Source organism: Linepithema humile, chromosome 2 (assembly GCF_040581485.1).
Source record: "Linepithema humile isolate Giens D197 chromosome 2, Lhum_UNIL_v1.0, whole genome shotgun sequence".
NCBI lineage: Eukaryota > Metazoa > Arthropoda > Insecta > Hymenoptera > Formicidae > Linepithema > Linepithema humile.
The window spans coordinates 33,620,613-33,647,661 of NC_090129.1; the positions used below are offsets into that span (position 1 = coordinate 33,620,613).

Sequence of the window (27,049 nt, forward strand, 5' to 3'; positions counted from 1 at the left end):
CCTATCCTGTCCCCATCCTTCTTCCCCGACCATTCCATCCCCCTTTTTCCCCCGTTCAACTTCTCTTCTCTAACGGGACTGATGCGTGCAGTCCGGGATACTCGACCGGCAATTCCGGCCGATTAAACGTCGATCAAACCAGCTTCTCTATTTTTCGACCAGTTCGAACTCGAAGCGACGCTAACGAGCTGAGAATAAGAGTTGTCGCGTAGATCCATGGACCTTTGGGCAAAAATTATGTTCGTCGATGTGAATTGCACCGATCGGTGGCATTTTTGTTAAATTTTTTTCTAATCTTCCACTATATATTTCGATCAGATCTTGTATTCTTCGTGCATGTTTTATATTTTTGCTTGTCATAATTTAAATGTTATACAAAGTGCAACGAAAATTGTATTACAAGAAGGAATCTTAGTAATTTCCTATAAGTGTGATAATGTGCACAGAAAAAAAAATTTTAAGTAGAAAAAGTCACCAATAGTCAAACGTAAAAAGATCTCCAAATTTGGAGATATTTTATGTCTGATTATAGATAGCTTTTTCTCCTAACAACTTTTTTGTTAATTTTAAGCACACTACGTCTTTCACGATAAAAATTTGAATTTAACTGGCACTCGAAAGATGAGTATGTGCTTACAAAACAATTTTGTTAATCTAATAAAAGAATCGAGTTAATTAATATTTAACGATTATTGCAGACCATTTAAATTTGAAAAGTTCAAAGGTTTTATTAATTTTGCAATTTTTAAAATCTATGTTTTTGATCAAATAGAAGGAAAATGAGACCTTGTGTATAAAAAATATTATTTATTTTTGAATTATTTTTATTGAAATAATAGCAGTTTCCGATTATATTACAATTTTTCCGGCATTATGTATGATATAAATTGTTTTCAATTTATTAAAAGAAATGAGTTTTATTTTTATGTATAAGAAATGCAAAGCTAGTAAAATTTTATTTTTATCAAATCAAAACGAAACTAGTTTTATGGAATAATTATACAATTAATATGGTTTTAAAATATTATTTGTCTGATTTTTAGCTGCAAAAATACAACTGATATTGCAAAGCAACAAAATTCTTGGTACTGATAATTAACTTTCTTCTGATGAAATATGCTCGATTAGTTTTAATCGATTTTTTTTAGCGGCTTACATAATATGATTGAAATAGAGAGATGAAATTATTTCTCGTGTCAGATTGAGTATAGTCAAAATGTAATTTTCCTAAAGCCATCCGCACGCTGCCTATCCCATTTCCTGCCACACGCTCTCTTGGGACGCAACCTTTGGAATCGTCTCTTCAGCGTAGCTCGCAGTGGGATAAACCATATCGAGGAAACGATCGAGAAAGATGGATTCGCGTTGTATCGACTTGTACAAGCACCGTCGGCTTGTTTTCTGCTGCAACTTGCGCGGAAAATATTATCTACTGCGAACTAATCATATGAAAAAAACCATCAACTTATTTAAGGAAAGGTATAAAAATATATATTTCAGAAAATTAATCGAAAAATGTGATGTATAAAAAGTCCAGTAAAGTTTATAAAATGTTTTAACGAAATAATATTTTGATTTTAACGAAACTTTTGCTCATATTTAAAAAAACGGCAAGACTTGTGGAATTGAAATTAAGTTCTTTGCTTTCCATCTTGTGTTTACGGAGTAAACTTCTTTCCCTGTTTTAGCTTGCAGAAAAAACGATTTATTCGTGCGAAATAAAAGAAAAAAAAGCTCCTGGAATTGCATATAGATACAGACGCAAAATATACGTCGCTGTTTGCGGACGCGAAATGTTTTTTCCGATATTTGGGAGATTTTGCCGCGCGCGTATCGGAAAATACGAAGACGCGCAGAATGACGGCAAGTGCGATATGCAACACGCATTAATGTTATGAGATCGAGGCGATGCGCGCGCGGGCGTAATGTAATGTAAAAGAGTTTTATCGATGCTCGACTCTTTCGGGTCAGCTGCTCCCTCTTCCGCCCTGGCTCTTCCCTCGGGGTGCACTTTGGGAAACTCCTACACTTTGCGAGCCGCCTTTAAACTTAACATAATATCGCGCAAAATATCTCCGCGTCTGTTGTGGCTGTTGCCGTAACGGATGTAAACCACGCTATGAAATTCGTCAGTTCTTGTAAAAAATTGGGTTTTTCGATTTTCTGATAAAATGTTCTCTCTTCTTCGGAATTAAATTCATATAGCTAAAGTTTTCCGTTTTTTTTTTTTTTTTCAAAGGGAAGTTAAAAGATACGAATGTTCCTATCTATTACGTTTTCAGACAAGACTATCAATAAATTTTTCTTTTTTGTTTTGCTATATGTATTTGAGACTCCTATTTCACGTTTTCGCAATATTTAAAACATATGCTTCTTCTCAACAGTGTTTGCCTTTTGGGGTCATTTTGAAGTTGTAAAGAGGGAAAGATATCAAAGGTAAAAAAATTTGCGGGACGCGTGTATGTGAAATCTCTTTTTCGATAATATATATATATTTTATCGGCATTTCGAGAGAGATATACCCGGTGGCCGTATTTTTTTTTGAGGCTAGGAGGCATGCGCGTTACCCAAATTGGATCGGGGAATACTCGACGCTTGCGCATCGATAATAATCGGATACGCACGACGGAAGCGTTTTTTCCTTTCACGATTAATCCACTCGACCTCGTTACAGAATGCTCTGTATGGACGCGGAAAATCAATTTCTCCCCTATTATTACATCCACTTTGCTCCGTTGCGATCCATTATATTACGTCGATAGCCAATGGAAGTAAAGAATGATAGACAAATATGATGACTCTTGGTTTACACAAAAAGATGTACAAGATATATATAAAGATCTTTCATTTTAATGTGTAATTATACTAAGATTTTTAATTTCACGCATCATCAATCAGGATGGCACTAAACTTTGCTATTTACATACCTTTCCTATCTTGAAACTTGATAGTTCCGCGTCCTTCAGTCGCAAAAGTATGTCTCCTTTTATTGCGGAGCTTCACATAGCGCATACAGTAAGATTGTGTGGGTAGCTGTGGGAGGAGGGGGAGAAGTATGCAAAATATACTCGACGCTCTGCAGCATGCGATGCTAACGTTCATTTTATGCGTCCGGAATGCCTTCGAACCGGTAAAATATCGAGCGACTTATATTACGTATGCGCTATCAGCGGCAAGACACACACACACACACACACACACAAATACACACACATATACATTTATACAAACGTGCAGTCTTGCGCGAAAGTGCGCGTGCGCTCCAAGGAAGGTAGCCGTAAAATGGCAGGACTTCCGGTTTCATAAAGCGCGATCTCTGAAACATGGTCGTCCAGTCAAAATTTTGACGTATATTGAACATAAAGAAATGTAGAAATATGAAGAAATTTGAAAGTATTCACTGCAACCCACGAAGACTGAAAGAATTGAAGAATCGTACTCGAAGTTTTTAAGGACTTTGTCAGTGTAAATGCTAATTTCCGACTTTTCTATATTTGGTTAAAAATTAACCAACCACTTGCGGACCTTTGATAAATAAAATTGCAAGATTTTAAGTAAATGAGTACTGCAAATTATTTTATATTCTATATTTTATTTTAACTAGAGGAATTTGTGTTGAAGATATTTGCTTGTTGAAAGCTTAATTATTAATATATTTAATGATAAATATTTTAAAGTCGGTTTTTCCTCTCTCCAGTTTCTTAATTTTGGTATCCTTCAATAATGAAATAGAACGCAAATAATTATAAGATTTATTGCAGTCATCATTAATTATGAAAATATCATTTTCTGTCCTGAAATTACGTTAATATAACGGATTTAATTTTCATTTTCCAAATATTTGTGCAGACGGATTTTCACGATCAAATGTATATATTTTCATGAGGATCTTTATCACACAAAAGCGACGAGTGGCATATAACATAAATGCAATGACAAGCTCTGTTAGCGCAGTGTGAAGCGCATTGTTAGACATGCTTATGAGTGGTGTAAGTGACGTACATACGTACCAGATATGCAACGTAACGTGTAAAATTTGAATATTGGATCGATTTGGTCAACTAAAAATACACTTCTACAAACACATGAATTGCCCGTAAAAAGTTAATTAAAATGTCAGAATTAAAATGAAATGCTAGAATTAAAATGTCGAAATAACTATGCCAAAATATTTTATTGAATCGAGACCAGAATCATTCGAAAAAATCATCATCGATTATTATGCTATACGATATTACTTTTAATATGAATTTGTATATATACAATTGTTGAATTTTTTGTCTTTTAAGAGAACTCGGTACAAGATCTTCTATATTTTTATTGCATAGTGGCAAGTTTTATTAAAATCGTAAATGAGCAGCCAGTTGCTGGTTGAATCGCCATTTAGTCTCCCAATGAAGTTACTTTATTAAGTTTGACGAGGTGTTTCTTTGAAATCTGCCTCGGCTTCATCAAAGAAATTATTCCGTTTATTCAATCAAATCCTTTTTATAATTCAAGTCAAGCACAGGCCGTAGAATTTTAGCAACTGGAACGATATGAAAGAATTATAAAGAAAATAGTATGAAAATTAGAAGAAAAGCAAAGTGAGGAATTCCAATAACGAGAATGATATAAAAGGATTTTTATAAACTAACACTCGTAGTTCATTTATAGTTAATAAAAGTAGTCAAGTTGGCGAAGAGATTAAATTTTTGCCAAGCGAAAGCAATATCTCTTCGTTAGAAAACTTCTGAAAGCCGTTTGACAACGGCGAGAAGAGCTGATGACGCAAGTTGTTTTTGATATAGAATCGATGGTGAGTCGGAAGGTTTTTGCATGGCTAGGCAAATGTCGACATTCAGCTGTGAACGCTGAGCGAACTAATTAAGACAACTTTGTCAGGAGCGCCGGAGTTACATGTGGTGGTTGGCGTACGCGGCGACGATAATTGCGTTACAGATCGGGAATTTTCGGGCCGCGCGAGGTGCGAGATGACGACTTCCTCCACTCATCTATATGCCGTTAACTAATTCCGCTCACGTGATGCGGAAATGTTTCAGCGCTGACGTTGATACCTTTGCATCCCCTTTAACGTTTTGGCTACCAAAGTCTGGCGACAGGCACGCTGCATTTTGAGTAAACTGCGTTAGGAAAATATTCCCTCCTGAGACGGGAACGGTTGAGATTAGGATAAGTTCTTGTTTTCAAATTAATCGAGTAACGTTAAATCACGAGTAATATATTTATAAAGTCTCGCATTACTAAAATGTTAAGCTTCTTTCCATGTTCCAAAATGTGAAACTATAAATTACAAGAGGTTTGATATTCAACGATCGCAAAGATATGAGATTTGAGATTTCGTGAAGCCGAAAATCTAACTGAAAACCTCGGATTTTAGATTTAGAGATTTAACGATTTAATAAAAACTGATAAACCGCAGTTACACAAAATTTTGTGCAATACATATGCAATGTAATATTTTATGCAGTTATATAGCATTCTGTATTTAATATTAATCGTATGTAAAAAAAATCTATATATGCGAAACATCATAAAATTTCGATATTGATGTTAATACAATTGTGTATCTTCTTTAATTTAGCTATCAAATTTTTGGTGATAAGATCATATTTATCGCTAGAATATTTCTTCAATCATAATCGATTCCAATAAATACTTTTCGTTTTTAGAGAATAAATAAATCTGTTTGCTAATTCTGTCCGCGCATTAATTAATTGCATAGCGAGAGATTGCAATACAGGTCGCATGATGCGAAAATGTTTCCGCACTGACGTTGATACGTGTCCATCCTCTTTAACTGTTTGGCTACCAAGTTGCCGAGATAGGAACAGTGTACCCTGAGTACACTATGCTTTTTGCTAGGAAAACATCTTTTCCCAGATCCAATGGGTAAGGTCCGCACAAACATGTCTTACCTTCAACGAGCAAATTTAGTTACAAAATGTAAACCCCCACGTGTCGCTAACTATGTAACTTGAATTTCTGACAATCTTTACTTAGTAAAAATTGTATCCAGAATCCATCCGGTTTTCGCAACTTTACAATTTTCAGGATTAAATGTCTTGGTAATTTAAACTGCGAGTTAAAATCCTATTAAAGCGACGTCCTCTTGAAACCTATTCAAAAACAACATTTCGAAACTCCGCGAGATTCACAAATTTTCATACATAATTAAATATTGCGTAATTAGATCGCTTTTGTTAAAATATAATTTATGCGACGCATCCCGCGTGTAGCTTTACATTATTTTATTTGCCGAGTTAAGTAGACAATTTTTGTAAATAACACCAAACATTTTTATGCGCAACCGTAAAATGCACACGCTCGCGTTATCTTGATTTGCGTTTCGCACGGAAACACGTGTCGTATCCGCGTAACTACCTTCCTCCACCAGCCCGGGCGCGAAGATAGTGACGGCGGGCGCTTGAAATAGCGGCGCTCATTGATTTACAAGAGCGTTGCGGACGGCGCAGACAAATCGCGGATCGGAAGTCGGCGTGGAATCACTTTTATCATCGTGTGATTGCACAGTCGGGGATGGAGAATGGGCGGTGGTTGCTTGTAGCGGCACGTTGTACACGTATGTAAAGTGGCGGTTACGTCGGCGTGGCAAGAACGAGAGGGGCGGCGGAGGCTTGGGTGGGGGAGGGAAGAGCAGGGCAGGTCGGCGGCGGGGAAGGATGCATACACAACGCATAGGGGGTGAATTTCGATAGGAGAGCGCGCGCGGCTGAAGCTAAGGTACCCTCAGGGGGTGTTCGCAGCAGAGTTATGCAGATCTGACCCCCCTAACTGCTGTTTCACACGCGATATCATGCATTTGAATGTACAACAGCTTCCAGCTAACTCTCGCGGCTCTTGTTCCTCTGAATAAGCTGATTCGCTAGTCTGGCCGGGTAGCGAAGCGGACGGTTATCGGAAAAGATTTCGGCCGTCCGCTTGAGCTGATGGATAATTGCTGTGATTTGCGTCGGACGGGAGACGATAGGGCGAATAATGACGTATTCCGATGATGTAAAGTTAAATCAAACGCCGCTAATGGCGCGATTAGCAGGAAGCAGTTGTCTCACCGCCGTAATCGATGGCTTCCTCTTAAAAACAGATATAGTCGGCTCTCCTTGAGGTTCGCGTGGGAAAGAAACGGATATCGGACTGCGATATAAATGCGATATCAGATCGCTCGGAAAATACCCATTCGACACTCGCATCGCGTAAATCGCGGTTTACTGTAAATGAATATATCACGGGAAAGTGCTTCTTGTATATTTTTATGGAAATAACACAATTTTAGAATGCATTGAATAAACGTTTCTTCAGGCAGCGGCTATACGCCGCGGAAATTCCGTTCGGAATTGGCGGATAACTTTCCGATTAATCCAGCATATAAAAATCAGGTTTTATTATCCAAACAGGCATGCTGTAACGAATTGAAGCTATTGCAAAAGTTTTGTAGCCTGTTACTTTCATAACTTTGTGAAATCTTTAAATTCGAATAACAAAAGGTTTAAGAAGATTTTCGTTTTCAGACGTCGATTCTCGCAGATTTTAATTCTCATTTAAATTATTGGATATTGAAGCTCTTATAATTTATGCATTACATTTTTGAATGTCGCAAAAAGAAGTTAGTTCGAACGCATTCTAGCAACATAGTTAGGAGGACGCAGATTGGGTAGCGATAGGAACTGACTTTCCTGGTCAGATTGGGGTATGTTTGCATGGTATTTAGCCGATAAGGGCTGAAGGTATCGAGCGTGTAGATTACATGCTTTTAACTGATCCACGATGGGCGTTACTCGAAGCTTTTCTCTCTCGCTCTGCCGCTCTCTCTCTCTCTCTCTCTCTCTCTTTCTCTCGCTCTCTTTCTCTCTGTCTCTCTCACCCTTCCATCTTTTTTTTTTACCGTAGCTCTTTTAAGCTCTACGTGTCATCCCCCCTGTCCTCATCTCCTCGCTCTGCCTTTTTGGTGCGAGGAAGAGGTGCGCGTTCGAGTCTCTAATTAAAATTTTTTTCCACCATCCCTTTAATCAAAAGCTCCGCCGCTGCTACGTAATGCTGTAGAAACGAACGATTGTGGCGAAAAATGGAAAAAAGAGAAATACTCCTGTTGATTCGCACAGACAGTCGAGATCTGGTTCTACTAAGCACGCGTTTTAGACAGTTAGACATCTTTAAACCATTGCTTTCTCAGATTTTTCTCTTTTCTCGCTCTTTTGGATTTTATACGCGTATTCACACGCGCAATCGGTTTGTGTAAAAGCATGCTATCGCAGCTCAGATTATCTCGGCCTAGTCATTTTTCAATACTTCCTTCAATATCACATTTTGTTTCTCTTACATTTTTATTCATAAAACAAAATCTTTCAGATACAATTTTTGTAGATTCAAATATCTTTCCTCCATCCAAATATTTGCAATTATTTCATAACTTTTTATTAAAATACCAAGTTTGAAATTTTAGATTCTTTGATCCTTCAAAGGATACCGGAGAATTCCTCTCTCTATAGCTCTTTCCTCTGCTTCGTTCGATCCACTTCGATGTCTTCGTTAGGGGGTCACGTGCCACCCATAGCGAGCAATGGTCACTTACGTGACGCTATTAAGAAGGCTCGCACATCCCAGTCCGTTCCAATCCGGTTCGATCCTTGTCACAGGATGTTTGCTCGCTAATTGTAATTACAGCACTCGCTCGTTCTCGTTCTAATGAGTGGTGGCGCTGGTGACGGAAAGGTAATTAAAAACGTATCGGCACGACCAATATCGACCGATTGAAAGAAGTCCGGTTTATCCGGACGGACCTTTTTTCGCGGCTTGCTTCGAAATCGCACGCGAATAAAAGAAAAATTGATGACGCCATATTGTATGTGGCAATGTGACGCGTATCGTATTATAAAAGCGAACAACAGTGTCATTACAGAATTTATGCTTCTCGATGAAACAATCTATGCTCTCCGTGCATTTGTGCACGTAACTTGTAAATCATTTAGTTCGATAAATCAAATCTGTAGATCTGTGTCGCCCCTCATTTTCGTTTTTTGGGTTTCATTAATTTGATCTTTATTTGCGGTAAAATTTCAGTTGGTACAATTATAGTTCGTGACGGGTTTTTTGGGTTCGATTGCTTCGCAATTGAGAAATTCCGGTGCATGTCGTCGAATTGGTTGTTTTCGGTCGCGATCATAAACCCGCGAGGAATTTCACGAAATTGACACCGCGTGATGCAATGGGACGGATTCATAGGACAGTAATGAAGCAGGAATTTTCGACATACCGAGGCATGATTGCTAGATAGTACTGATTGAAAGTGCAATACAGCTATTTCCGAACGGCCACACATTGCCAATTTATGTCAACCCGTAAACAGCAACGGTTTATTCTTTAATTAATTCAAAGTTGATTTTATTAGTTGGCGGCTATCGATATAATTATTGATGATAATAATTGATGCACTCCACACTTACCTATGTCATATATAACTTTACTTTATTAAAAATTCAAAATTGTACAGTGCAGAATACATAATGAAAATTTATATAGAATATTGTGCATGGCAAAAGAACAACGTTGAACAGATTTGCAATCGAAAATATCCGTTAATTTATGTAAACTAATTAGTTTTAAGTAATTTATACTGTTAAAACCACGCGTAGCTTTGCTAAATCGGAAGAAAATTAATATCGTTTTATTAAAGCGCGTTGCGTACACTTAAATGAAATACGTGCATGCGTTATTAAACCACCGCCGGAATGTCTGATAATTCTCGGGACAATTTCACTTAAAACGCTAATAAGACATTTGTTTCCTAATGCGGAAATTACACGAAAGCATACACGAAATTGGAAACAAAGTATCTTAGAAATATATTGAATGTAGGGAAAAATCGTAACTTTTAACTCTATCAGCATATTTTTAAAGAAACGTTATTTCACAATTTTTGATTGTGTATTGAATAATTTTAATCAAATATTATATTTTTGTTATTTGAAAAATTAAATTGGATTGAAAAAAATTCTATATAGAAGAAAGTTTAATTTTTTTAACTGTACCGCACGTATTGTGTAATACGAATGAAAGAAAATGAAATATCTAAAAATTCTGACGATTAATGTTTCTGAAAATCTTTCGACACTAAGAAATGAAACGCGTCATATTTATTATCACGCGTAAATCAACTGATGTAAGGATCTCATTTTAGTCTTTAACTCTCACTTGACACGCGACGATCATAATACACAACCTTATATTCAATTTTCCAAATTCCCTTATCAATTCTGGCGGCTTCCGTCGGCGACGACATTTTTTCTTCTTTATCCATTTACCGCAGGCGTTTCCGGTTATCTTCATCTTCTCGCTTGCACTACGCCAGGGTGACTCGATTTCTGTCGAGATTTAGGGTCTGCGAGCTGCCCGCAGACTCTCCCCTCTTTTTCCCCTGACTCCAACCCTGCCGGCGAAACCTCAAACCCTTAAATCTCCTAGCCACCCTTTAAAGGCGGCCATTTCTCTGAATGTAGCCGCCACCGCCGTTCCCGCGGGTGTCGTGAATTTCACCGGAAGTGAGAAAAAAAAAGAAAAACTCCGCCCGGAGCGGAGAGGAACGGGTTGCGGACGGGGTTGAGAGGTTGGAGATGCAGCGACAATGCAAACCGTGGCGTGACTATCTGGACGCTGGCTTTGCACGCCGGGGCGTTGCAGAGAATTTGCGCGAAGTGACGCGCCCACAATTGAAAAATTTCGGAACTTTATTTCATATGGTACATTTCCTCTCTCTTTTCTCTCTCTTCTTTTTATCCGATAGTTAAAAGAAACTGATGCTAGAATTGCAATTGTGTAGCGGTGCTCGATATGCTTTCGAAGCTTTGAACAAATTAAGTATACAATTACGTTTTGTCAAACAAAAAAGAAAAAAAAGAAGTTAAGTGTAGTATAGCTATAAAGGACTTTTTTTGTGCAATTCGTAATACATCTGATAGTCAGAAGAGAATTTATAACGAAGGTAAAAAGAAAATCTGTTAACGAAAATACCTTTATTTAAATTTAAAAAATCCCAGGTTTTTACATTTTGCACAACAACAGTATTTCGCTTTCTCCACTCCATGATAAATTTTAACTGTCGTGTCCAAGAAAAACAATTTTGAGTCGCTCGATTTTCTAATCTATCGTGGAAAGAATTCATTGGCTTCTAATTAAAAGTTGGAAAATTGGAAGATTCGGAGATATCTTGAAAAATGTGTCGATCGATATTGTTTCACCTGCTCAGACGATCGACATTCGTTAAAACGGGCGCCCTGTTAATCCGTGAATGCCCCGGGGATGATTCACTGAAGTACTTTATTCGACTACGGAATCGTTACTGGAGCCGCGGTATACCCAGAGGCAACGTAACAGCCGCAACGAAACAGAAGCTTCTAATTTCAGCAGCTGCAACAGCAGAGCAGCTCTCGCTTCTCGTTGGTGATATCTCTTTTGTACGGGATCATGTATAATCGGATTGAGAGCTCGTGTAATTCGACACGTGCGCAACGCCAGCGGTATGGCCACTCCTTTAATTATGTCATGCCAGTTATGCGACTGGCCCTTATACGAGATGTTTTCGAATAATTAAAGGAAAATATTTGCGACGCTCTCTGAGCTTCCTATAAACGATTTATTTCAACGTATTTTTGTGAACGCTAAAGTTCATCTCTCTCCGCGATTACGGTGTTTTGGTACTATTTATATTTGGTAACGCTTCAAAAAAAGTTTATTAAAATTTCAAATAATAACTAAAGTATTTATAGCGTTCCGATTGTAATACTACTTGAAATGAATTTCAATGTGTTTTTTTTACGTGATTAAAAGAAAATATTATATAAATAAAAATGTCTATACTTTATTAAAAGAATTTTCGAAAAATAGGTTTGCAACATGTTGAATGTTTTAATTAAATATCTCGCGCAATGTCCGCTGAAAGCATTTTATTTAGAAATGTTAAAATTTTTTCTTTCGCGCGCAATAATCGTGACCGAAAAGAATGCAATGTTCTAAGCGACTGCTTTTCATTGAAGCCTCGCACATTATAGCAACGCATTCGCTTAACTATGCGCTTAACTATAGAAAACCAAACGAACGAACGTCGGATCGAATAATTATCGGGCAATTTATATCTCGCCGCAGTTGCTCTGGTGTGCCGTTCACTAATTTATAATTCATAATTCATAATTTTGCATCGCGGTCGAGGGGGGAGGGCGAGATTACAAATCGCTGCCATTGTTTCCGCCTGCACGCCCTCTTTATCATGCCCGCCATCGTTGTAGCAGCGATCGAAATTTTACGATTATCGTTTTGTGGATGGCGATATTGTTTCTCTTTATTGTGATGCCTTTAGAAATGTAGGTAATAGGATACACCGGTATGTAATATCGATCCACACGGTATACCGTTGGGTGAGACGCAATTTATTGTCTTGCGCCTTCGCTAGCTTGAACAATTCGATTAATCTCGAAATGAAGAATTTTTCATCGTTTAACGCGATGTTGATGACGCGGACGCATCCAGATTAAATTAGGACGTAAATTTTCCTGTAAAAGTCCGTCAATATCCTCGCAGCCGCCGTGCTTGGCTACATGCGAAACGACGCCATCAAAGGGTAGAACCCGTTCAGATTTATTTTGCGGGACGATGACGCGTCCCTCTGTGACGTTGCGGTCGCGATAAAAGCAATTTCATTTAATTAGCGAGAAGAAATTTGCACACACACGGCGTGTTTTAGAGTCAATTGATGTTAAAGCGCGCCGGGCATTTCGCGGTCGCGTCAGTCCGCGCTAATGATAAAGACGAATACACATCGATCCTTTCGCAAATTTTACAGCGACCGCAAACGGTAGACTGATAGAATCTCGTCCATTTAATCAATTTAGTTGTTGCAATTAGGAATATATTGCTGAAAATATCAAAATATTGTTACATGGTTTCTAATTCAAAGACCTGCAATTGATAGCTGTCATTATTATTCCACGCACGCGCGTATATGTATGCTTTGTGATAGAAAATTGCGATATTAAGTTGTGAAAAATTATTCTTCTGTTTCGAGGACGGTGAGATAATAGAGTGAGAAAGGGAGAGGAAGAGGAGAAAATTATATAAAATAATTTCAATATAAAATAACCTTTTTTTTATCGATGAGGCTTTTTAATCCATCCGTGCTAGATTCTAACGAAATTTATTTCTGAAGAAAATTTGCAGAACTGGTTGTCCGACATCCTGAAAATAAACGGTCCATATTCCATTATTTATGCAGGTATTCAAGAATGTAAAGACTCGACCGACTCCGGAGGAGCTAAAGCCTCTTGAATCCCAGGATAACGCGGCGCAGCGCGAGCATCTCCTCGCGGCAGGTGCTGCGCAAGAACAAAAGTGCTTCCACGTATCCCTATAGCGATGTAGTGACGCGGAAAGGAAATCCATCGCGGTGGAGCACTCGAGCGATTTTCCGTGCGCGCCGCTCCGATAAATTCCGCCACGAAGCATCGAGCGCCACCAGAAACACCGCTCGCCTCGTCGCGCGCTTGGCTGCTTCTTCTTACGTCGTGCCGCAAACGTTCGCTCTCTTACGTTGTTTCTCGCGCGTTGTTGTCGCGAGTGGCTGCGCGCAGCTACGGCCAAAGCCATCCGCCTGATCTCCGCACTTTGCCTCCCTCCGACATGGCTGTCACCTGTCGTCGAAAAAAACTTTAAGAATCCTTTGAACGTTGCCTATCTCCGCGCTGCCTTTTCACGAGACGTCAGCTCCGCACGGAAAGTTTTATTACAGAGCCCGGGTAGTCCTAGTTCTTACGAGCACGCGTGTATTTAATGTATGCCTAAAACGTATCTGTATGTTAAACTTTTGCCTTGTGCTTTCACAGCCGGCTGAATATCTTTATTTTCTCCCGTCCTTCTTCTTGGAGTCCTTAGCCGCAAATAGAACGCTTGTTTCGCCCTGAATTTATTACAAGCCCGTGAATTTCTCCCGAGTCCCATTTTCTCTTATTTCGCCTTTATTATTATTATTAGCATCCAGCGCGGTCTCGACCCATATTTTATCATGCCCGACCCTCCCCATCGCGTCTTCCACTCGTCAATCCCTCCTCCGTCTTTCCACTTTTCGTTCTTTACCCTCCCCTCCTGCTCTTCTTTCTTACACATCGCCTCTGGTTAACGTTTAGCTCATGATATTCCAGACTTTAATCGCCCCTTCTCGTCTCTTTTCACTTCGTCGTTCCGTACATGGTGATCATTAAGTACTGTGCAACGCCGTGAAGTCGAAACGAGGGTGGCGTGCGCGCCTCCCACCCCCTAAGTAGAGGGGGGGGGGTGTTCGTGAACGATGCAGACTGTGAAAGAACTCGAGCAAACGCGAAGGGATGGAAATGAAGGAGGGTTGACGCACAGAGAGGATGGCTGGCTGACTGCTTGTTAATTTTATTACCGTCAACTTTGCCTTCTGAACTGCCTTCTCGGAGAGAGATAGGTAGATTGGATACATATGCCGGGAAGATTTTCTTTGACTTTAGATGGATCTTCTCAGATCTTTAATATAAGCGACTTGAGTAAAAATATATATTTTTTTTCAGGATTGTTAACAACTTCACAGTGTTGATGCGCAATTGGATGCGCTACGCGTCAAAAATACTTTGCACTTTTTTTATTAAAAATTTTTGCCTTTTAATTCAGCTTTTTTGTTCAGTAATTATTTACGTAAATGTTATCGATTCAAAAATTCTTGACCGAAAGTGTAAGACATTATTGACGCCATGTATGAATCTCTGCGTTTGACTTCAATCAATATAATTGTCAATTCTTTAACAGAAATTTTTTTGAATGTATTAATAACCGCGTTTGTTTCTCATTAATCTTTGATTCCTTATTAAATCTCTCTAATTTCCGTTTAACACGATTTAAAGAAGAAATTTTTATAATACATCAATCAAATATTGTGATTGATAAAAGACGCGCATACATATATCATATTATGACAGCGGAAAGATTTATTATGAAATATGGAAAATTTTGCTATCCAGGAATCGCAGATAAAGGAAAGGTCGGCAGCTTATTCCTATGCGAGCGCGTATACTTTTTATATTATTAAGCGATGGGAAACGCGGTAGTTGCGGCAAGCGTTGTTGTGTTTTGCGTAAGGAAAGTAGAAAGCCAAGCTTATTGAGTCTGAAAGAGAATATAAGCATTTCGAGTGGTGCGCTGGTCGCCGACATTCTTTTTTAAATAAATCACATCCCATTTACGCTGTAAAAGACATGAAACAAAGAGTTAAACGTGCGTCTAGCTGCGAATAAAAGTGAAATATATTAAGTTAAGAGTGGCTCTTTTAAAAGTGTTTTATTAAAAGGAAATTGATTATTTTCGAATATTTATAAACAAAATATATTAATAAAATTTTGTTAATCTTAAAATATATGAATTATAAACTTCTACGTTCTGCGCGTTCAAGATGTTAAATAAATAATTTCTGAAAATTACATACTTATGAGATGAGATTTACACGCAGACAATAAATTTTTTCGAATATGATTAAAATTTATAATGAGTTTATAGCGATATAAATCCTTTTAATAAGAAGAAGAAGGGGTAGCTTTATAAAAGTGGCGTAAAGAAAGGAAATAAAAATCAGAACGACAAGGATCACGCGAAGGTGATAAAAGAACGACGACCACGAAGATTTCCGGACGGTCGTCTCGCTTTATTGAATATTTCAACGTTGTTCTATCTCTTCTATTCGCGTGTCTTTGGCGTTGTCCCATCGTGGCGCGAAGGAAAGTTTTACAACCGAAACAATTCGTCGAGCAAAAAAGCTTCCTAGGAGAAAAAAATCTGTAGATAAAATGGCGAAAAGGCAGAAAGAAAAAGACAGGAAGAGTAGGATGAGGAGAGATGCAGTCTGAAAGTATCAGCGTCAGTAATGATGGTGGCACAAAAACGCGAAGAGAAATCTCGACTCTCCAGATCTTTTTTATGATATATTCGACAATAAACGGAGGAACATCTTATAGTTTTATAAACAAAAATCTTTTGTTCAGGCTGTAAACTGAAATTATATCACACCTGCGACGGTGATGCCAATTTGACATTGTTGGAAAAGATATCCGCAATTAGTGCAAATAGAATAGAATGATGATATAATATAGAGGAAATGTTTTATTTCATCAAATAAAATTGCATCAGCACAGAATCGACAAATTTTTTATTATATAAAAAAGAACTATGTAAAAAAGTTGAACATTCAAACATCTGGTGCCCAGCCTGCATATTTCAAAAAATAGAGTCAATCAGCGTGGAGAAAATGGAGAATGATAAAAAATATACGTGTACTATACAAGTATAGGCGCACTTCGTGTGTGTTTTAAGGGAAAAGAGTGTTGAATAAATGATAATGTCACTCAGCTAAAAAGAATTTTTTCTCGCAGCGAAGCTTTAACTTGAAAATGAAAAATATGACGAGAGAGTTGAGAGTGAACTGAAAAATTATAGTGTTTATTAAATTTTTCATTAGCAGTGCCAATTTAATATTACATAATGAAGCACATTGTTTTTTGCTTATAATTATATCTCACTATTTTACTTTTTTCCTTCTTCCCTTCTCTATCTCCACATTTTTAAACTTAGGCAAATACACAATGACGCGTAATTATAAACAAATCAAATTATAAATTATTACTAATTATAAAATATCAAGTCAAACTCTTGCTAAATATAAACTTTAAAAATCGTGGAATATTGTAAAATATTCTTGTTAAAGTTACACTTTTTCCAGATCACGCTGTACATTGAATAGCGCAGAGTGAGAGGATAGGGATTTGCCGGATATTAAAAATATCTTCCGCCGGCAATGGACGGAGATCGACTTCCGGTTCGTTCGTTTTACTCTATTTTCTGATCCTGAAAGTCGATTGGTCTTCAATATGTATCAGTGTAGTTTCAAATGACAGGATTGATAAACGTTCACGGCTCACAGCTAGGAAAATCAAAGTTGGGAACAGATTAATTTCAAGATTAAATACTTGGGATAAGAATACACGCCTTTCAAAACTTCTATTATTCCAGCCCGTTCCAAAACGTTCGATATATATTTTATGCCAGGCACGAGAGAAAGTAAATCGCGCTACTCCGGTAGCGCGGCAAGTAGAATTCCCAGGCTCTCACGTTTCACATCAAAGCGGTCTTTCGCACCACTTCGACCGACCTCATGTGAGAATATTCCATTCCGCGGCCTTTATACACCGTCATCTAATAACGCGAATGCACGGGTAATGCTCGGTTGTTGACAGAACAGGATCGACAATCAAATTCGAGATATCGACGTATCCGGGATTCGTACGTCCGTCCGAGCGTAACGTGACGCCCGGGCTAGCACGAAGGGCCCGGGGTCTCTGCGGGAATAAGGGAATAAAGTCGATCGCCTGCTCGCACGAGGGCGGTATCCCTCGGGCGTTTCAATGGGATCGACAGGTGGTAGCGGTCCTTCCTACACTCGCCGATCGCCGTGTGTGTCGAGAAAATACCCTTTTCATGTGAAGGTGCCATTTCGTGTACGTCGTGACAGGATCCTTTGACGTAAATCATATCGTTTTCGAAAGCGCTTTCCCGATCGCGAACAAGCATCGAAATAACGGGAATAAAACGCGCAGGAGTGAAAGATCGCACGAATCTTTTTCTACTTTTTGAGCGCTTTTTTCCCAACTTTTGTACAGTTGGTATTGAGCTACGTTTCTTGAAATTAAATTTTGAATAAATTTTGAGGAGAGAAAATTATTTGTTCGAGACAATTTTTGCTAATTCAGTTTTTTAATTGTCATAGAAATATAATATAAAGAAAAACTGTTGTTTTCTCCAATCAAAAAAATATTGTAGCCTAATTTAGAATAATCATTACATTTATGTGGTACGCTGGCGTTTGTTAAGGTTTTTTTAACAAGTGTAATTTGTAACAATAATTTTGAAAATATGAATTTAAAAAGAAATTTCATATTTTCATACTCTCTACAAAGTGTATGTAAAATTTGACGATATCGGCGATATCCAAAAGTTTTATCGAGCGTACATATTGAAGTTGTTTGCTGAATGAAATAAGCACTCAGTATTTTTTATTCACGGTCCAGGAGATCTTGGGAACACATATTCCCGAGAGCTTCGTGAATATTTTCACTATTTCTCTTCAATGACTCTCGATGACATACGATGACGACGCCCATATAAATTTGCATCGGTAAATCGATCGAAAAGCGAGAGGAATTTTTTTTCAATAAATACCAATGTACATATCTAACCAGGGACGAAAAACGCATATTACTTTCTTCCTGCTGGAAAATACGCAATTTTTCATTTAGCCCGTGTCCAATATAGAATATTTCATGTACAAAAAATATTTCGCCATTGTCGAACGGTTGCACGTGTCGTCGATTTCTTATTATTGTAGATTTATCAACGTTTATTTAAAATCAATCTGGAATAAAATATTATTTTGCAAATGTTTTTGACATGAAAAGCAACTTATCGATTATTGCACAATACTTAGGACAGTCTCCGATGCGTCATTTTAAACTCACTGTAATACGGTCAATTCTTTCGTCGGGAGCTTACGCCGTTTAACTTTTATTTGCCCGATTTTCGCCAACGCACATTTTTCCTTCGTTGCCTTCGTATCGCCCGTTGGGTGAATTATTCGTCGAATCCGCCTTTACCAGATTAAACGTTTTCCCGGTAACGTTCCCGAAGGAGAATGGCTGATCCCATCAGATTTTTGCTCTCGGGCGAGCGGTTACGTTGGAGAAACCACCCAAGAAATCTGCTCTTTTCGCCGTTACTACCGGAGTAATCGTATGATTCTTGTGGAAGAAAGATTCGTGCGATCCTTTAGATGCGAGAATGTATCAAGGCTTCCTTACCTTATCAAGGCTGATCCTTGCATTTTCCTATAACGCCCCCGAGCAAAAATTGCTCACGACGGATTATCAGTTTAACAAGGAACCGCGCTTATCGATTTCGTTTTATAACACCCTGTTCATTCCATTATCATTTTTTGAACTTTGACAAAGTAAAGTAAATGTGATTTGGCGAGTTTAATGCTAATTTGGGGAAATAATTGGTTCTGAAAGTTCTTTGAACTGAATTTAAGTTAGATAGAATTAAGTTACTTCTTTTAGAATGTAATTTATAGTCTATTATGGTTTATATTTTTAAAAATATATTATTACCCGCGCAGTTTGCACGTTTGAAAATATTCTTGTATTCTTTTTTAAGCGCGATTATTCCAGTAACGCGAGGAGCTAGACATCGCGAATAAATCATGAGGATTCAAGATTTACACTTACGAAAAAGAAGTAAATGGAGGAGTGTGTGAGTTACTTTTTGAGAGCGTTTGCACACGGCTGCTAACGTGCGCGCGTTTTTCTCCTTCCTCCCCTTGCACGTACGCGCGCATACAGCTAAAGGGAAGCGCAGTCAAGTTGAAGTCTATGAAAGCGACTGCGACTATAAAAAGCGCAAAAATGGCACGCTTTTCCGACTGCGAATACACGCGCGCGTATCACGTGATATATTGGATATATCAGTGTAAAGCGTAGGTAATAGTGTAAGCGTATGTAACACGTGCAGGTATGCGAATGGGAGAGGAGGGTGTTATGTAACGCGCAGTGCAGAAGGAAGTGGATGGAGAGAGGGGAGCGGCGAGGAATGTGACAAATTGCCGATATTTGTGCGGCGGTATCAACATACGAGAGCGTTAGTTACATTAAGATAAATTTACACCGTTTATTCTTGATGATCATTTTAAATGGATCGCTTAATCTTTTGTTTATTGATGGCAACGGTTTAATTCAATCGTCCCGAAGGCTTGAAAATTCCCGAGTATTTGCAAAGTCACGCCGGAATGCGTCAGATAATTCATTTCTTTAGAATTTATTTATTCAGCACTCTCACTTTCATCGCCGCTAAACCGTGGAATTTCGGTCTTAAAAATATATATATGTATCGCGGTAAAATATATACCGGTCTGCCAATCGTTCGGTCGATAGCTCGCGCAGTATTTTTTTTTCGGCTTTCATGTCGTGTGCATTTCCTGCAACTTCGTTATCGGCGGGATATCGTGTTCTCGAGATACACGATTTACAGAAAAGTGATGGTGTTGAATTTAACAAGTTTAGGGAGATCGCCGAAGCTATTAGTCGAAATGTTGAACGTTTCAAATCCACTTTGACAAAATTATATTAGTAACGCGTACTCTGTTGTGTGTTTGTGGTTTTTATATTTTACATCATATAGGGATGTCAGATTATCACGGGAAAATTGCTTCCGTTAAGAAAAGCTAAAAAGTTTGTTGTTTTTCCACATTTTTTTTTTGCTTATCGCGAGGTGAAATGGCGGCAAGCAAATTGCAAGGACTTTTGGCCGAATGTCTTGCTCCCGTATGGATCGCGATGGTTCTATCAGGATTTACTGGGACTTAGAAATCTGTCGAGAAATCTGCCCCATGCCGAGAACGTTTCGTTATACGCGAGATCCTTTGAGAGAAATTCCTGGAGGCTTTACGGAGGGGAGGCGAAGGCGCGTTGCGGGGAAAGAAATGGGTTTTCGCCTCGTAAGAGCTCGTAGGATTCGAATGCCGTTGCCAATCGCAGCGGGAGAATTCGAAACGAGTATCGCTCCCAGGGCGAGTGGCTAGACATACTCTTCGCGATATCGTCCTCCTTTTTATCTGTGCGAGCTACAACGTCCGCTTTAAAGATATTTCGCAGACGAGACGAGATTCGTAAATAAAAGTCTAATAAAGTAGATATAAGGTTAAAAAAATTAAAACTGTTTTCTAAATATTCCGATACTTTTTGCGATGTTTTAGAAAAATCTAAAACTTGTGAAAAAAAAGATTTATATATATATAAAATTGAAAATTATATTCAAGGCATTTTACGCGTGGAAAAAAAAGTGAGAATGAGAGAATAAAAAATTCTATTAAAATCAGATTAGCGATTCTTGAATATTCATATCGTGAATGCAGCACAAATGCTTCAATTGTCCATTATGGTCCTTCGGCAGGGCGCGACGTGCAAAGATCGAATTACGATCTTGGGATCGGGCCATGATCGATTTATCGAATGGGCGCGATAGCCGCCTTCCGGTTTATTAGCTCCTATCTGGCCGCAACAAGGACGACGCGACGGCATCCAGGAAGGATGCCGGGGAGGGCCAGCTTTCGGCACGAAATGGGCCATTGATATTCGGCGCGCACGGCCGCCATCGAAACGCTTTTTCCAGGCGCAGGAAACGGGAGAACGCGATTCAACGGGTGCGATTATGGTCGATTGATTCGCAACGCTGCACCGGCTATCCAGCATTTTGGCCCGATTCGACGGGGAATGCAAGCAGAATGCGCTGATGGAGCCGCACAGTAACGGGTCCTCTCGGGCTAGTGGTCTCTTTTTTTTTTTTTTTTTCAATTTGAATTTCTTATAATGTGAAAGTTCAACCAGCGAAAGATATTGGTTGCACGATATGGCTTCGCACTCTTTGGCTCGAGTCTTTTTATTTGATTCTTTTGCAAGTAAGTTTGTTCGAATGTATTTGTTTATAATACACATTACAATATGTACAACGTATTTATAGAATCCGTGTCGGCACTTTTATTTCATTTTTGCTGAAATCATCTTAGTGATCACACATATTCTTGTATACTATTTTAATAACCGATTGCAATTTGCGGTTGATTGCACTTTTGACGCTCGCGAGTTTTAAGCGTCGAAATGTATTTCGTCTCGAATTTAAATGCAATCAGGACGATCCAGCGGGTGCTACAAGCGTCCTTAAACAAACCCGCCCAATGAAAGCTCAATCAAAGCTTACCGATCTCCTCGTCACATCATTTCGCAGTGGCAGGTTCGCCGGCTTGCAAAGCGGTACAATGCCATTCAATCTCGTCGCGAATCCTGTTTCGTCAAAGACCGCTCCGCGATTAACAGCTCGCCAGCGAATGAAAATTAGCGGCCTTTGCTCGAATTAACGACGACAGGCGAGACTTGATTAATTCCGACGCCACTTCCTCGCTCGATGAATGTGCGGCGGATTAAGAGCTGCAAGCCGGGGAGGACACAACCTCGGCGCAGTTACGCGGCGGGATTTGAAGGCCGAACGGGAGAGGAAACGGGAGCGGGTGGGGGTGGCAAGGGGGCGGAGGGTGGTGGATATATCCGTAGAGTTATGGCTGGTATGAAACCCATAGCAAATGATGCAGGAATACGTGACTGGCAAGCGAAGCGTCGCGCTGCGTCGGGTCCGGCGTCCCGATGCCCGCCTGGCCGGCTCGATGTAGCTGCAATCAGCAGCAGCGCGCACCGTCCGCGCGGCACCGAAATAAATTCAATAGAAACACGGCGCGCGTCGGCATACGACGGCCAGGTCGCAGGAGGTACGTGCGCGTATGAAAAGTTGGACACGGGGGCTTGATCTTCGGTCGTGGACACACAGTCAAATCCCCGGGTTAACCCTTTCAGCGCGAAATTAATTCTACAGGATATCCCCAGCAGAAATTGGCTATATCCTGAGAATATGTTGCTCGGGCTATTCTATAATATTATAACGCGCTGACGCCATACCCGTGTGACTTTGTTATTAACGCATGCGTGGATTATTAATCCAACTTATAAATCGAGAACGTAAATAAAATGTCGGAATATTGCGGGGAATTGTACGACGAATATATTTGATAAATATTGACAATCGATATTGATCGTTTGAAATTCATAATTTTGCAACAAGGTTTTTAGCGTGGTATGTAAATTGTAATTTAAGGAATTTGTTTAATTGGAAATTGATTCGATTGAAATAAATTCCTTGTTATAATTTCCATAAAATTAGGATTACGTTGGAGGCAAAGGCGTTGACGTTGAGCGTCTACGCTGATGAATGCTGATATATTCAATCAAGAGGATTGGCGTGATCTGCGGAAATGTCGTTTGAGATCGAAGGGGAGTAAATACAGGGCTGCATATATACTATCCACATGAAGCCTTATGGCAGACATATTGGATCATCGTAGATACGATACATCAGAATTCCATCCCCGTCCTGCCGCTGTCGCCACGTGACGGCGCGTTCTCCATTAAATTTCGCGTAATAGGGCCGACAAGATGTCGGCTAAGCGGAGGCGACCCCGCAATTCGAAAGGTCGATACTCGATTTCCGCGACATGACTTTCGTTTCAGAACCGCGCGTCTCTCGAGAAGAAACTTAGATTGTCGAGGCTGTATCCTTGCAGATCCTTGCACGCGCAAACTCATATGAATAATGCAAAATAATATAAATTGGTTTTTTTTTTAATTTTTTTAACGACGGATAACAATTAAGTCTCTTTCTCTCTTTCTTTTTGTGTTATTTAAAAAAATTTATATTCTGTTTGGAAATAAACTTATTAGCAAATCTGTAATTACTTTTTTTTTTTTTATAAAGCGGCATTCACGCATCTGGTTCATGTTGGCGCAAATTTGTTTAAAAGAGCGTGTTGTAGAATTTATTGGAGCGTGTAAACGTAAAATAATATAAATACTTAGTGCCAACATGTTTGCGCCGGTTAATATTCATTCCAACATGTTTGCATATAAACGTCGTCGAGAGAACAAAAGTAAATTTAATTTGTGAAAATGAAGCACGTGAAATGCACCTAAAACGAACAGATCTTTTACGCGAGATCATTGTGAGGGCTTGGAAGAGATTAACGGTTAAAACATAAACATTTATATCCTCCCAAGCTCCAGACGACAAGACGCTGACGACAGGTCTTCCTGTTACAGTGAAGTACCTACGGGAAGTGACGCCGTACTTCAGGAAGGCTTCGATCATCCAGGAAGTGGGCTGGGAACTTCAGCGCGGTTTCCTCAGTGCGACGCCACCGCCGCCAAAGTCACCACCGCGGGCGGATACTCGTTATCTGCCATTACAACTCTGCAGACTCACCAGGGCACATCCCTCTTCCGATCCCGGTAAGTCTTAACACCGAAAAGTTGATGCGTGGTTTGAGCAGCTTCGTCTGCCGTGACAGCAAAGATTAACCTCCTCGGTTGTGTGTGGTTGGATTTGTGAGACGCGATATATTCTCTGGCCCGTTATAATGTCAACTAGAGAGATATTCGCGCAATGCTCCTTTGGAGGGAAGTTGCGCTTCTTCTTCTTTTTTTTTTTTTTTTTTTTGAGAAAGAAATGAAATTTTTAGAAAGAGAAAAATTGTCTTGAGATTAGCGTTTTGTGCATTTTCTTAATAAAAATCTCATTGCGCGCGCATTTGCATTATTCCGCCGTACGCAAGCATGCGAAATATAATGAATTTTGTAAAACTGTTTCTGGAAATTTCCCGTTTCAGTGTTTTTGAGAATTTGTTATTTAAAAGAAATATCTCGCGGTTTTGATCCAAGTTTTACACGTGTCACAAATAGCGTATTTATTGACTTGACGAATTTAATTAACTGCGCTGCGATAGTAATTTTCTAATCAGCAAATTCTGCTTCAACGAGAAAATAAATTAGAAGGACTCGTTAACTAAGCAACTATAATTACTTTATTGGAGTTCTCTTCTCTGGAGGAGTATTAAAGCGATTAAGAGAGAACTGCCGATTACCTCAAATTTAATCTAAAACTTGAGGACGTTTAAGGGAAAACAAACGCGAAGAAAGGATGGAAAACGCGAGCGAGTCGCGAGCGTTCTATCGTCTTGATTAACGAAGTGGTGCAATCTAGATCGCGGCTGAAGAGTTCGGGCGAATCGGGAAGGAGTCTCGTTTACCTATTTGCTAAGCGGCAGCGATGTCAGTAAATGGCTTCGCGACAGGATAAAAGTCCAGTTCTATCGGAGACAGCCGTCCCCCCCCCCCTTCCCTCCCATCAGCGCAGTGATAAACCCGGGGATGAGTTAGCACGAAGGGAATATCTTTCCCCCTTGGGCTTGCAGTGAGTTAATGAAAGGCGAATGGCTCCTTAATTCTGTAAAGCTTCTCCGTTCTTCTCTCCTCCGTTTACTCTAAGCGCGCCATCTCCGTTCAGGGCCGCTCGCGCAAATTTTCACCTCTTGGGGGTTGTTAGCGGCGTCCCATATGTGGCACGCAGTGGTTGCGTTATTTGAGCAGTTTAGTTAAGTACCGCCATTATTTCGGTCGTATTGTCTCGTTTACTTTACTATAATCTTACTTTAACTGTTGTGCGTTTGTTCATATTTTACTTGCGAACGCAATGAAAATTCTACTAGATTTATAAAGCGTAAAATAGATGAAACAAAGTAAGCCAAATAAAAAAAAAAGTCCAAATATGCAAATATGCTGAAACAAAAATTGCATAACTGAGAATTGATATTCCAATGTGGTGTAATTACAGAATGCTTAAAAATTTAATAAACAAGTGGGCCCCGGTTTATAGCTAAAAATAGGTTTCTACTTTAAAAAATAATAACTAAGAACTTGAGTAACGCACGCTATTGTGCGGAAAGTAAGACTGAAAGTTAAAGCAATTCTTGAAGATAAAGGGATTAAATCCGACCCTGAGACTCTTCTGGGACAAAAGAAAAACCGCGCGAGAGAATAGCTGCACTGTTAAGAAGAGAAGGCAAAAAGGAAGAGAGACAAGCGCGCGGTTGGCGCCGAAAGGGGTGGTAAAAGACGGGGCGGACAATAAGGAGCGGCTGCGAACTAAGGAACGCAATCAGAGACGTGCCATATCTCTCGCCGGCATCTCGCTAAGCCGTGTCATAGAGTAACACTTACTGATATATTTCCACCTGCTGATATTTCTTAAACCAATCCGGTGGCGGCGTCTGCATTGCGGTATAAAAATCTGCACGTTGATCATAAAATGTTATTAAATCATACATAACGAAGATGCATTTTCTTCTAAAAAACAGTTTAAAATTACTTAGGAATTGCTTGCAGTTTGCAATAAGAAGCAGTTTTAAGTTGCTTTAATTCACAGTAAAAAGTAGTTTTAAGTTATTTAAGAATTGCTTTAATTTGCATTAAAAAGTAATTTCAAGTTACTTAAGAATTTAATTTCAATTTGGTTTTCTGCTGCACATTATGTGCTACCAAAGCACGGAATTATCATTTTTAACTCTTAAACATGCACCGTGTCGTTATTTACAGATTAACAGCGGGAACACCTTGCTAGATTAGATTTTACGCCGGTTTTTGCGTATCGGTCACTCGTAACGATCTCGCGGACAGTGAATGTGCAGTTCGTGAATATTCCCGTCAACGGTAAATTTTACAGCCGGTGCAGTAAATTTTACGTTGTTGCGCCGCGACGATGATTGCATCATATTGGTCGATGGACGCGAATGATAACGGAACGATAAATGGAAATATGTTGCGCGTGCAAAGCAATCCTTTTAGAGGGTAGATAAAATCTCGATGGTCTAATGACGAGTTTCGAAAGATAAAGATTATAAAGAAAGGATGGGCAATTGTATTACGACTGAAAAAGTAAAATGAATGTATTACTTTTTCACAACTTTCTAATTACTTGAATCCGCGAACTTGTATACCGACTAGCAAATCCGCTTTAACTCACACTCGAAGCTATATTACTTCCGCGTCTGTTTCAGTGGATAGGTATTTTACATTGCTGATTATGACGTTTGCGAGATAACAGCAGCAAGGAAAGACACCGAACGCCAGGACGCGATGCTACGTGAAAATGAGCCTTTATGTAGTACAAGCACGGCCTGCGGCGAGAGGAGAACAAAAGCACGGCATGTCGGAGGGGAGCGTAAAAAAAAAAAAAAAAAAAAATAAAAAATAAAGGAAGACGGTTTCACCGCGTTGAATGCGCGTGTCGGCCGCGAGCATCATTTTGCGGTTGAAAACGTTCAGTTACACTCGTCGCACGTTGGAAACAAACAGTCAGACCTCTATCCGTCGCTGTTTCGAAAGCTTGCTGGAGCTTTTCTGGATCATGAAATGCAAAAGCTGGTGCTAGTAGCGACTGTCAGCACGGTTTCGTAAATCGCCGAGATGAAAGTATACGCGTTATTTACGAGGTCCATATT

The 27,049-nt window shown here is 39.3% G+C and overlaps 1 protein-coding gene across 3 annotated transcripts in view; it reads left to right on the top strand.

Annotated features, from left to right (window-relative positions):
* Syn1 (Syntrophin-like 1) overlaps positions 1-27,049 on the top strand; it is a 222,310-nt gene that overhangs the window by 108,468 nt on the left and 86,793 nt on the right. For 2 of the 3 annotated variants that reach the window (XM_012371518.2, XM_067349408.1), the window contains one exon: positions 23,814-24,002. The exons of the other annotated variant lie outside the window; for it this stretch is intronic. In XM_012371518.2, the coding sequence (XP_012226941.1) occupies positions 23,814-24,002 (189 nt within the window). The remainder of the gene's footprint in view (positions 1-23,813; positions 24,003-27,049) is intronic. 3 annotated transcript variants of the gene reach the window in all.